The following is a 12,870-nucleotide window of genomic DNA, read 5'->3' on the forward strand; positions in this document are numbered from 1 at the left end:
GGGGGGGGGGGGGGGGGGGGGGGGGGGGGGGGGGGGGGGGGGACTAAAAAAGTATAGAGCGGAAGCATGAGTGTGTGTCAGAGAAGGAAAGAAAGGGGAGAGGAAAAAAAAAGCGGGGGTCTTCATGAGGAGGTAGAGACCCAGCAGGACTAAAGCTGTAGGCCCCCAACTCCAGGCTGACCTTCAGAGGGGCTTGCAAAGAGTCAGGTATTTAACACAGCTGGCCTTGCATTCCTCCCTCCTTGCCTCTCTCTCACCCCCTCATTTATCCTTTATCCTCCCTCCCTTTCTCTCATGAGGTGCAGCACCCCATCATCTCTCTATCCTTCCTTTCCGCTCCCTTACCCTCCCTTTCGCTCCAAAAGCATGCCTCGTAGCCCCCTTCCCTGAGATTTCAAAAAGAAAAAAGATAAAAGTGGAGAAGGCGAGGGGCTGGGGAGGGGAATCAAGAGGAGAACTGACGCAACCGAGAAAAGAGGGTGAGAAGGTTGAGGTGGAGAGGCGTTGACTCTGTACCGTAGCTGCTGCCGTTCAGCGTTTGTTTTTTAAAAAAGTCAGATGAGAAGAGGTGAGTAGAGGGAAGCGGAAAAGTAAGAAATGGGTTCCACATGTTTTGAGTCTGTGGGGTGACAATGGGAGGGGAGAGAAAGGTACCAGGGCTTCATGTCAAGAGAGGACCATACTCTCACTATGGGCAACAAGCATCCCATTATAGGAAAGTCCCACCACTAACTACCAACACACAAACAAGCTGTCAACCGATGTTGTCCAAACTCATTGTAAAACTTCTCTTTGACAGACTCTTTCTATACAACAACATTTTACAGGCTTCTAAACTGCTCAAGAAAAGCATTTATTTGTTTGGGATGTAGTTTCTAGTATCCAAATGAAGCTACACGACATCCATTTCAAAGTGACACCCATAGATCTGCTATAGATTTAAATCTCTGCCAAAAGGGCTTTAGGACAGTGTGGTACAGGAGGAGGCATAGCACAGCAATGTCATCATCTATTATTTGCTGGCTGGGGCCAGAGCCAGCCCTGTGCTCTGTGAACTTTTCCTGTGGAAGACGATCCCTCATTCTGCTGAACTATTTCAAAGCCCCGGAAATCCTGGCGAGCGCCAGCAGAAGGCTGCTTCTGGAGATGGCGAGAGGGGCCACGGGGCCAAGGAGTGAAAAGCAGTCAGAGATTTCTACAAACTTAAAAGAAACCATGCAGTGATTTGGAGAGGGGAAAAAATGTGTTACCACTTTTATGCAAGAGAAAAATGTTTCCAGCTGTCTATAATGTGGATTATTACTCATGTATAGCGTGGATTCTGCGCCTAAAGCTTAATACAGTTTTAAAGGTGTTGCAGCCATACCTGTAATCTCTTTTCATCACCTCCACTGCTCTCATGGACATGGTGGCCCTCTGCGCCTTCGCTGACAGTTCAACCAGTGCTTTGGCTTTGAAATCACAACTCCACTCCTCCTCTTCATTGAGCGTGGGCAGGTATCCACATACAACTTTCAGGTCGCCCAATCCGGTCGAGTTGACGTGATTCGGGTTCTCCCCCCCAGTCCTCACATACTCGAGGTAAATGTCAGAGGTCAGAAACATCTGGTACGCGTTCTCCTCCATGTTGGTCTGGATCTCGGTCTGCGCTTGGTCGAACATCGCAGAGTCTATGTGTTGCTTCTTGATATTATCCCGTATGAAGGTTTTAGTTGCGGGCTTGAGCTGTTTCGCGACAATGCTGTTGTTCTCGATGTAGCGCTTGTAAATTGCTTTGGCGACTCTCTGCGTTTTGGTATCCTTGAGGTCCATTTGCCTGAAGCCATTGCAGGCAAACCAAAAGTCTAAAGTATCGACACATTTCTCTCGCTCCAGGAATGTCCTAAAAAGAAGAGCACCGTCCTGGTCCCCGAGGAGAGAGTGCAAAGACTTTGTCCACCGGGAAAGCGATGAATCCGGGGAGGCACTCCCCTCTGGCTCCCCAAGACCATCCTGGTTCCTCCTCGCCGTGGAGCACGGAGAACCGAGCAAAAACGATTTGGGGGGTTCCAGGGGTTTCATCATTGCTTGTTTGCCGGGGTAGCAGGGCGCCTCGCCCTCCTCCCCCGGCACCGGGGGTCGAGGAGCATCTTCTCGGAAACTACTGGCGATATGGTCCATAAGCGCCCGACTCATGGCTCTGCAGGCAGCAGGAGAGAGCCGGTGTGTTGTGCGCCTCTCCTCTGAGTTTCTACTGTAATCTCCTCACTCTCTTATGTCAGCGGGGAGCTTCTCTCTGGCTGCCCGTCTTCTCTCTGAAACACAAAGTATTGATCTAATCAAAACCAGCTCCGCCCCAACTTCAAAGGCGGAGAGACGCAGTAAGAGTCTTTTCAGACCCTCGCTGACTTTCACAGAAGAAGACAGGCTTGTTCTCGGGAAAATTTTAAAAAACGCTGCAGAGCAGCATTACATAAACAGCATTTCTTCATATCTCAACCTGGAATGTGATTTCTACCGAAGCGCGATAAGACTCTAATTACCAAGAATTTAACAGGGATCTCGCACATGCACTGTCGAGTGCAAAATCACCTGAGCGATGTCTTAACTGAATCTATACATCATTTTCCTTTTCAAAAAGAACATAATAAGTAGTAATCTGACGTATATCAAGCGGGACTACGACCTGAGCACCATTAATAAGTCATTAATCCTTCAAAATGCCAGCGCATTATGCACGGACACGGCTTTATTAGCGCTTCCGGATCCATCATGCCTGATGTCAGGGTAATAATCGCCTGACTGCCTGCTGCAGAACGCAAGCACATGTATATCTATCATCCCTGCCACTTTCTCATTCCTGTGCAGTCATTTCTGCGTCTCTACATCTCATCACAAGCTGCTAAATCACGTCAAATTGAGCCTCCCCGCGAGTACCTGTAGGACCACTGATGTGGGACAAACTCGAATAGATCGAAAAACGTGACCAAAATAGTTAATGGATCGGGCTGCTGCCGTTTGGTGAACTACCCGCAGAGCTTTAACATACTCCACTGTTCAACACATCCAGCTATCTGTTGTTACATTATCTCAGAGATTATGAGCAGTTTGTTACAGATGATCGCTTCTCCACATCAAAACAGCAATGATACAATGAAGCGGCTGATGTGCAACATGGCATATGTCACTTTGTATCACTGACACACTGTTGCATCAAGTGTTGAACTTGTGAGTGTAGAAACCCAGCTCCGGACACTAAAAATCTTCCTGCACCAATACAACTCGTCCTAAAAATAAGTCTTTAAGACGAGACCGTTTAGGCATTACAACCTCGCTCACATTAACACTGTCACAAATGTCTTTTAAAGTTTCTTTAATGTTACACTTGAGGCAAGAAAGCTACCCTCTTCAACGTCCAATCCCAAGTACACCCAAGTCTCAGATCTTGTGGGGGAGGAATTCCACGAAAAGAAACGAGAACCTCTTACTATTTTCGACTTTACCTTTAAATATGAAATCAAACAAATGTCGAAAAGGAAACAAGATGAGCGATATAGAAACGATTCGACGCGTTGTTTGGTACTTAAACGTAAAAAAAGCGGTTCATTTCCCGCAGAACAGCACTTCAAAGGCGAGTCAACAGCACATCAAAGGGAACTCCAATGGGGGCCAGTTTGAGGAGGCACACACGCTTGTAACTTACCATCGATTCACGAGTTCTTTGCTCAAATTAACTCCAGTTGTTGTTTTATTTATCCACAAAAAGCGCGTATAATCCACAGCACTCGTCTCCAAGACGCGTCCACATACAGTCCGTTCAGGTTTGAGTCAGTTTACGGAGAGAAAAATGCACTCGAGAGGAAAAAAATACCGCTTTTTTCCCTCCTCCTTTTCTCCTCCCTATGGTTTCAGGCTGCCATGCCGCACGGTAGGTCTCTCCTGCAGGCGACTTCAACACCAACTGAGCCGACAGGCTGGAGCAGCGCACTTCAAAGTGAGGAGCCGACTGCCGGGTCCCGACAGCTGCATAAAAAACAATTGCAGGCTGACGCCTCCAAAAGAAAAAAAAGAAGCAAAACAAGTGGAGGAGCTTCCCAGATACGTTGCAAACCCTCTGGATGAAACCTATTTAAAAGGTTGCTCGGTTTATTTCATGACCTGCGAGCTCGTTTTACCAATCTTTTCCCAGATCACGAAGTTGCAGCTACATAATGAGGACCTTATCAAAGACAAGCAATCTTTGAGCCAACTCCCCGAGGCTTTGGAGCGTCAGAAGTAACTGATCTGCCGCCCCAATAGCATTATCGCTACAATCCCTCTGTCGCTACATACACTTTAAAGGAGCAGGAATATTTTCTTTTCACGACCCGCATAGTTCTTGAGATTAATCCGTTGGTGTCCCAGGGATGCACAATGCATGCACCGGCGTGCAGGCCTATCGGATAGCACGTTCATATCCTCATGAATGTTTGGTCACATAACAAGAAGACAAAAGGCCCAGTGAAAAAAACATGATTTTTTAAAATCTCTTTAAAGCCCTATTTGGAAAGTATAGGCAGACGTTTCCCCTCCTGCCGGATTCAAAGACTTCTTGAATAAAACTTCAGCACAGGGGGAAAGTTTTCTGCAGGAGGCTTAAACCCAGGCATTTTAAATAAAAGTCACTACTCACAGACGTCATTTAGATACATATTGCAATAGGAACACAAATCATAGCGCTGTTATCACTCTACAGCTCCTACCAGTGGCAATACGGGTACATGGTCCATGTATACACACCAGTTTAAAACATCTGTTCACTGAGGATAAGTTCCCTGAAGGAAGTTATACCATTTAAGCAACAGAAGAATTATTCCTCTATGCAGCCCTGACAGTATGGCTCTCTCTGCTTTGTGTATGCCCCTAACAGCATAGATAACATTAAAAGAAGTGAAAAGCCCATTGACAGATCAGACATTCAATATACATCCATTCATTAGCGTGACTGAGAGGAGTTGTTTGGATACAGACAGTAGTGGACATTTTGTACACTACATTTTCTTTATTTGTCTCAGACTAACTACAGGCAGTGATGTTAACAGTGTTTATAGAACAGAGTCAATAGTGTTTTCGATGGGTCTTTAGTGTTCAAATGAGCCACTGCAGGAGACCCCCTGTACAAGATGACTATATGGCTATATTCTTGAAATGGAGACGGTAGGTGTCTGCATGTCCTTGTTGTCTCAGTGGACAAGAGATTCAAAAAGTACAGTACAAAGATGGCAAACACTTTGATCGGCCTGTTTGCTAAGGGTGCTGTGAAACTTTCTCCCTTCATGCCTCGCTTCCCATCAAGGTTAATAAAAGAGGAAAGTGCTCTTGAAGAGGCAATGATGACTATGGGATTACTCATCATCCAAAGGCCACTTTTTATCGCCTACAAATTCTGCACGCTCACATCCTGCAAAAAAAAAAATATCCCAATGTGTCAATATCAAACTCACCGTCCCAGCAAAAGATGAATGGCAGTGATTGCCAATGAGGGGTACTTGTACCCCAGGGGATACTTCTGTTGCTTGGGGTTAATGTGGAGGGCTTGTGTCGTAGCCCAACTATGACGTAAAAAATTGAAATTAAAATCTGAATTAAAAAAGTATCCACTTACTGAGTTAACTGTAACAGCAGAACACTCAATTGCAAGCAAGCAGAGAAGTTTAAACAGTTAGCTAAAAGTGATGGATAAATGGTTGAAATAGATAGCTAAAAAGTAATGCATAAACAGTGGAAATAACTATCTAAAAGTAAAGGTTAAACAGTGTGTCGGTAGATCTGACATAAAAAAGGTTGGGAACCACTGATGTACAGTATATCTGACATCTGGAACCATGCCAGATGTGACACATGACATCAGAGTTAAACTAGTCTGAACAAACACAATTTCTCTTCTCAAAAAAGCTTATATACACAGTCAAGCTCTTTCTGTAGGTGTACAGGTCATCTGGATAATATACAGAGTGCTACCCCAACAATGTCAGCCTTTGTTAACTTTAGAGGGCTGAGACTGACCTCTGACAGTAAACACACCAGGGTCCACACCATCACCATGGCGATGGTGTGGACCCCCTGCCAGTATTAGGGGCCAGTTGGACCCCTCGTGTCCTGCCTTGTCAACCCCCCCTATACGGTTCATGGGAGGTCCCCAGAGGTCGGGTCTTCCGTGCTGCCCCTCAGGAGCTGACCCCAGGTCTGTGACTGGCCTGAGACCAGGGGTGTCCTTGGCTCCTGGCCCTATAAAAAGACCCTTGAAAGAGGGTGCCAGGGGGAGAGGTTATGGGGTGTAACTGTCTCTCTGTTTGGGAAGATATTATTACAGGGACAGGTCAAATTCAGCCCGACTACAAAGAGGCCTATAAATAGACATGGAATGGCAGAAATCACTTGTGGACCCAATCAATTCTTTAATTGTTGACTGCTTCTTTTCTTGCATTTCCACAAAATAAACAAAGCAGCTGAGTTCTCTATGGTATCTAAAGTCATATTTGATGAACAACACTCTCCTGTCTATCAACTTTAAGAGGAGTAGGGAGGTTTTTACTACTGTGTTATATGGTCTCCTGAGCAGCCTTGGCCTGTCGTAACTGCTACTGACCACCTCAGTTGGAGTCATAAACACTCAAGAGTGTGTGTGCGTCTACCGGTGCTGTCGTCTCTGTGCTGCAGCTCTGTGATCAGTAACTGCTCTCAATTACAGTATTGTGTGCTGTTCCTTTCGGCTTGGGGTTAAACTCTTTGTAGACCCCTTTGAAGTACTCATCCCTTTATCTCAAGCCAGAGCCAAGAATTTGGGGGAGGACAATGGAAAATGAAACCAAGAGGGAAGCTTATGGCAATTATCAACCAGGGCCATGAGGAGGAAGTCAGCTCACACAGACACACAGAGAGAGGGAGAGAGCAGATAAAGAGAGCAGGAGACAGCCAATGTAGGACAGGGGGTTACTGTTTCAAGTTTGTTTGGTGTGTACACACCCCGGGCAACAACCGACTGCCGAGAGAGGAAATAGAGGCTACCTCTTTAAAGTAGGTGACAACAGGGGGACAATGGCCTCTGAAGGCAGCAAGGAGCTGATGAGAGGAGCTGCTGTGGTGGTGGTAGGGTTGCAGGGGGTCAAAACACAACATAAGCGATGACCAAAGAGTGGCAGAAGAGGACGGGAGGAGAAGGATGGAGGAGAATGGAGGGAGAAGTGCTGTTGTCAGCAGAATCAAATGGCACGCAGCGAGCTGGGGAAGATACAATTAAAGTGTGGAGTTAAGACAGGCTTTGAAGTTGGACATGGTGCATAATACCCTTAAAAGTTAAGGAAGGGCAACAATTCACCAGTTTGTTATGGGGCTGTTTTGAAAGAGGAGGAAAAGGAGGGAAAAAAGAGTGCGAGTGGTGGGAGGGTTTGTTTTTGAAAGGGTTCAGTTTGAGGGGAATGAAGTTGGATTTCAAGCGCCAATTGGCCCCAGAAGGATGTGTTGTTTTTTTTGTTTTTTTGTTCAAAATAGAGAATGCAAAGTGCGAGTGGGAGTCGGCGCCTACCTGTGCATTTTGATGATGGGGATGAGTGTGTGAAAGATGGAAGAAGGGAAAGAGAGATGTGTCAGAGAGAGTGGAATAGGGAGCGAGACAGGTGAAAGGAGAAAAAAAAAGACTATGAAGAAAAAATGAGACATGAAATAGATAGGGAATTGGTAGTGAAGGAAGGCAGAGAGGAAAGAAAAGAGAGGGGGGCTGTTGAAGGTTATTTATTGAGTTTTTTCCCCTTGTTTTAATCCCATTTTGCGCTTGACTTTTAAGTCTACCAATGTATAGAAACAATGTCGGATGCACTGTCTAATCCCGTTTGGGCCATGAAGCTCACTCCACACTGACAGTAATGACTTTCATTTCCTCTGCCGCTCGTACTGAAGCACCATGCAGACACTTCACAGGCCGGACGCCACTGTTCTGCCATGCTTGACAGGACAGCAATCCGTCTTCCGAATCAGTCTTAACCTGAACCCTGGGCTCCCTCACTCATCCTTAATCCAACAATTTAACCACATGTTCCTCTTTCTCGACTCAGAGCCCACGGTTTCCCCCCACACTGGCAAGGTGATTAACTTGCTCGTCCATTCAACAGATGCCAGATTTTTATCTCTTTCCTACCGCTTCCTGTTCCTCCATTAGAGGGGTGTGACGCTTCAACAGGGCGAGTATCATGGCAACAGATATATACTCTGATGAGGGCAGACAGCTCACACAACGTCTTGTTTGACAAGAAGATTTTCAACATCACATCCTAACATGCGCCATGTCCAAACAAATATAGATAAATATGAAACTGCCATTTACATGTCAGATGCTTGGGATTAAACACTGATGCAATTTGAGCCGTCAGCTTCACGCCATTTTGTGTTTGTGTATGCCAGCTGATAAAGATTCTCCAAAATAGATAATGTGACCATCAGGTCCTTGAAATTACATGACACACAATGTAAGTCAGCTTTTCCGGGCAGTAGCTACTATTGCTCAGTAATATTTCTGGGAATTGGGGAGTTTCATGAACTCAGGAGGAATCTACATTCTGTGATCAAACCGGAGGGCTTTTAAGGTTGGGACTAAATATCTTAAGATGACTGTTTTAGTGTTCTCCACCACTGGCAGATGGATTAAACAAAGGGGATTTAGTGTTCTCCACCACAAATGCATAGGTGTGGAGAAGGCTTTCAAACAGCATTTAAACCATAATTTTGTGTGCGATAAAATTAAAAAAAAGAATCTGAAAAGTTGAGTGCGGATAAAATGTGAAATACGAAAAGAATAGCTTAGTGTAAGTTAATGAATGGGAGATCAAAAGGAGAGAAAAAGAAGATGCATTTCTAACTTTATCTGCACCACAGTGCATCTGTATCTGGCCACAGTCTACTTACCCATTACTGCTTCTGGTGCAAGAATTTGTGTATAATAATAAAAGAGGCAGAGAGACATAAATGGAAAGAGCAAGACAGAGATACCAGACTGAGACATAGGGCAAGCGATACAGACAAACCTCCCACACTGTCTTGAGTGCATGGTCTTCTGTCCCTCTGCTCAGCCCACACTATCAGCCCAGACGGCAAACTCATGCCACAAACAACAACCTGCTGTGCCTTCTTCACTAAGGCTGTATAACTTCTAACCCACTTGCTCTCAAATCACACAGCTGCATATCCTTTTCATAGCTCTCGTTGCGTTTGAGTGACAGGGCAAAAAAGGGAAAATCACTGCCATAAATACCGTATCAACAAGGAGAAGAGTGATACAAGTTAGGAGGAGAGACAAAAGGCAGAGAAGGCAGGAAACATGATGGAGTCAGTGTGTGTGAGAAGTGTTGGCGATAAACAGGTTTATTTATGCAAGCAGTGTACAGCAGCCAAACGCAGGCCTCCTAGGGTCTGACTCAGAATACAGCTCTATAAAAAGCTCCGGTGAAACACGGCACACACAAGCACGCACGTTCAATGATTTTGTCAATCACACGCTGATGTACAGTCAATCCCAGAAGCATGTCATAAGCACACAGTCAAAATGTGTAAATCTAGTAAGAGGCAGACAAGAGAGGCACTGAATGAACTCGAATTACCCTTTTCCGCAGTTGATCAGAAATGACTGCCGGTCTTTAAATTCATTCACTCAAATAACCTCTCTGATATCCTGCAGGAATGCTTAAAAACTCCTGCACAGTGACTCCAAGAGAAAGCAAGTTTGCAGTTGCTCTACATTTTTGATTCAGTGTCACGTGGCAGTTTGTGCATTTTTCAGAATGTGCAATGATTTTTAAACTGGGTCTTGAAAACGAGCATACAGTACAGCAACTGCGAGCATGAAGGCATGAAGCGAGAATATGGCGGATGAATGGAAAAACCTTTGGAGCTCCCGCACTGCCCTTTACTGTTGTCACACAACAGTCCACCGTCTGATGTGGAGATAACGGAGAGGAAGCGAGGGCTTTGATCCTTAATGGGGCCATGTTGGCTGTGTGGAAATGACATTCATGGCTCGTATTTACACAAGCACAATTATGGAGGTTTATTTTGGAGGTAGACAATCAATTAGAGGAAAAAAATGTCAGAGGAATAACAGATGTTAAAGGAGAAGTCATCATTTGGGTGTAAATAGGCAAAACACGGGCCTGCTACACAGGACCAAGTGCGCATCAACCTTTAGATCTACAGTTTCATAATCCCTTTTATTCATAGTTTTCAGTCACGTGACATGCGCGGTGACCTGGAGGGCAAAACAACAGACCAAAACCGCGACTTCCCCGTAGAGACGGCGTGAAAAAAATAATGATAGAAGCCAGAGTAGGGCTGGACGATATGGCGAAAAATGTTATCACGATAAGTATCAATTTTTTCTTTTTCTTTATTTCTTTTGAGTTTAAAGGCTGATTTTTGCTACTGAGGGAAAGTTGAAGAAACCTGATGGTTAATTGTGGTTTAAACTCATCTTAATGGTCAACACTTGATGCCAAACAGTGAATCACTTCACAAATCTGAGGTAGAACATTCAAAACAATTATGATAAAATCTTTTTCAACATATATGCATGAGTAAAATTAAGTAAAAGCTTTTTTTCAGTCCTTTTTCCTCAACAACCATCTTAATAAAAAATTAAGTCCTAATTCGGGTATGATTCAAGTGAATAAAATCAAACATTTATTGAATATTTATTGAACATTTGTTATATTGTTATTGAAGAAAATTATATTGCGATAATTATTGTTATTGTTTTATTGTCCTGCCCTAAGCCAGAGCCTACCGATCAGAGCAAAAGTGAACCACCATTATTACTGACTAATGACAAAGAGGACAACGATATTAAAGATCAACACTGTTTCTGTACAGCTGGGTAGGTCTCTATTCACTATTACAATCAAATCAGTAGGGCTTTACAATGTTACATTCAAGTTAGCTAGCATTAGCTAACTAATAATACATTAGGAACAATCCACAGCCTACATTTTTCTGGATTTGTTTTAGGTTTTGGAAAGAGAATAAATCATACTTCTCTTTTCAACCTCTCTGGGTAGCAACTGTAACTATTACAAGTGCCCCAGGAACAGCATTAGACTATATTTTGGGAAAACAAAGCAAACAAAGCTAGAAAACGACTCCCATTTGCCTTAGAGTCAATGGGGGGCAGCCATGAAAATGTCAGACCTCAGTTAGAGCGAGTCCTATACTGCGCTGTGATTGGCCAGCTGAGTATTCTGGGTGAGGCTTATCGAAGGGTCAAATGAGGGTGAAACACTTTCCGTAAAGGGTGAAGCATGAGTTTATTAGCTAAAATCACTGAATTGACTCATATTGACTGCCTATATTTGGGCCAGGCGTCCATATGTACCAGGCCTTTAAAGAGGTGGTATTATGCTCATTTTCAGGTTCAAAATCCTATTTAAGGGTTTGTACCAGAACAAGTTTGCATGGTTTAACAAAAAAAAAAAAAAAAAACACCATATGTTTTCATATTGCACATTGCTGCAGATCCTCATTTCACCCTGTGTGTTGAACGCTTTGTTTTAGCTATGGACTGATACATCTTGAGCATAATAGCCAATCAGAAGCGGAGAAGGGCAGGTCAGCGAGAAACCGGTAATATTCAATCAGAAGCAGAGAAGGGCGGGTCAGCGAGAAGACTGTAATAACTGTAATGTATAATAAAAGATTTTATTATAATACATTCATATTTAACACACTATAGCTTGGGTGTGTTTGTACTTTGATAAGATAAAATGAATCAAGGACATCACTTTGTGTTGAAAAGTGGTGGGGACATAAGGGTTCAGATTAGGGGTGTGACGATACACTTAGCTCACATGCACGATTCACAAAATTGGGTTCATGAGACCAAGACAAGAAGAACTATTTGATGAAATATTCAATGCTGAAATATATTTAAATGGGGGTCTGGGGTTCCCCTAAAAAAATATATGCACTAAACACTTAATTTCCTGCATTCTGGAGACATTCTGCACCAATTTATGGTAGAATTGTCTTTATTTAAATAAAGTGATTCAGATTTATTTAGCTTAAACTTTTTTGAACAATGCACATTTGTTTCTTTTATCTTTAAATTGCATTGCTTGTTTTCTTATTGTGCAAATAAACCTTTCTCAAAGTATTTTAATATTTTTTTTTTTTTTAGTATTTCTTGTTTCAAGCCATTTTTCAGAACATATTTAAAAAACAGTGATGGAGACATGTCCCCAATATTCACAGTGTAAATGACACCTATGAAATGAATCCAATATTTGTGCACTAAGAACTCTTAAGGGGTGAAATCAAAAATACAAACAAATTGTGTGGTATAAGTTGTTGCAATTAGTTACACCTTGGCTAGATAAGGTAATGTAATATAATATGCCAATTGCTTCAGTGATTATTAATCCTGTTCTGTTTTTCTAAAGCATCTAAAGGCTACCTGAAATATAGTATTGGCTTGAAAGCAGCGGGGATAACGAGTTGGGCTCCGGCTCGTTTTTACCTCGTTCCCGTGATCGGCGCATCTGGGTGATGTAAGTTTAATGTGCGTTAGTTTGATGTTTCCATTCACATAACGTTAGCCGACAACAGCGGCGCAACGCCGCCACAGACATGGTCCTCGTCTCATACACACCTGTCTCTCCGTTGCTGTTGTATCATTCACTGACCAGTAACCTTCAGCGGGTCTTCCAGCGCTGCTGTTCCATTGGCGCTCGCCACAGTGTGACTGGCTCGCACGCCGATCAGCTTGTTGTGCTAATCTCAGCGGCACTGCCCTCAGTTTCGTCTGCCAACTTGTTCGTATTTCTGGCTTTCTGAATTTCAGACACTTGCCCATTCAGAGTCGTCGAGCTAACGTTA

The 12,870-nt window shown here is 43.7% G+C and overlaps 1 protein-coding gene across 2 annotated transcripts in view; it reads right to left on the minus strand.

Annotated features, from left to right (window-relative positions):
• The window catches only part of axin2 (axin 2 (conductin, axil)), a 25,265-nt gene extending 12,486 nt beyond the window's left edge, over positions 1–12,779 (minus strand). The window contains exons 1-2 of one of the 2 annotated variants that reach the window (XM_046042418.1): positions 3,683–3,900; positions 1,367–2,294 (exon numbers count right to left, since the gene is read on the minus strand). In XM_046042418.1, coding sequence (XP_045898374.1) covers positions 1,367–2,175 — 809 coding nt within the window. In that variant the 5' untranslated portion in view covers positions 2,176–2,294; positions 3,683–3,900. Of the gene's footprint in view, positions 1–1,366; positions 2,295–3,682; positions 3,901–12,643 lie in introns of those variants that run through there. The other variant, XM_046042411.1, reaches the window with a different exon arrangement.
• Positions 12,780–12,870: the final 91 nt, after the last annotated feature.

The sequence above is a fragment of the Micropterus dolomieu genome, linkage group LG02 (assembly GCF_021292245.1).
Source record: "Micropterus dolomieu isolate WLL.071019.BEF.003 ecotype Adirondacks linkage group LG02, ASM2129224v1, whole genome shotgun sequence".
Lineage (NCBI taxonomy): Eukaryota > Metazoa > Chordata > Actinopteri > Centrarchiformes > Centrarchidae > Micropterus > Micropterus dolomieu.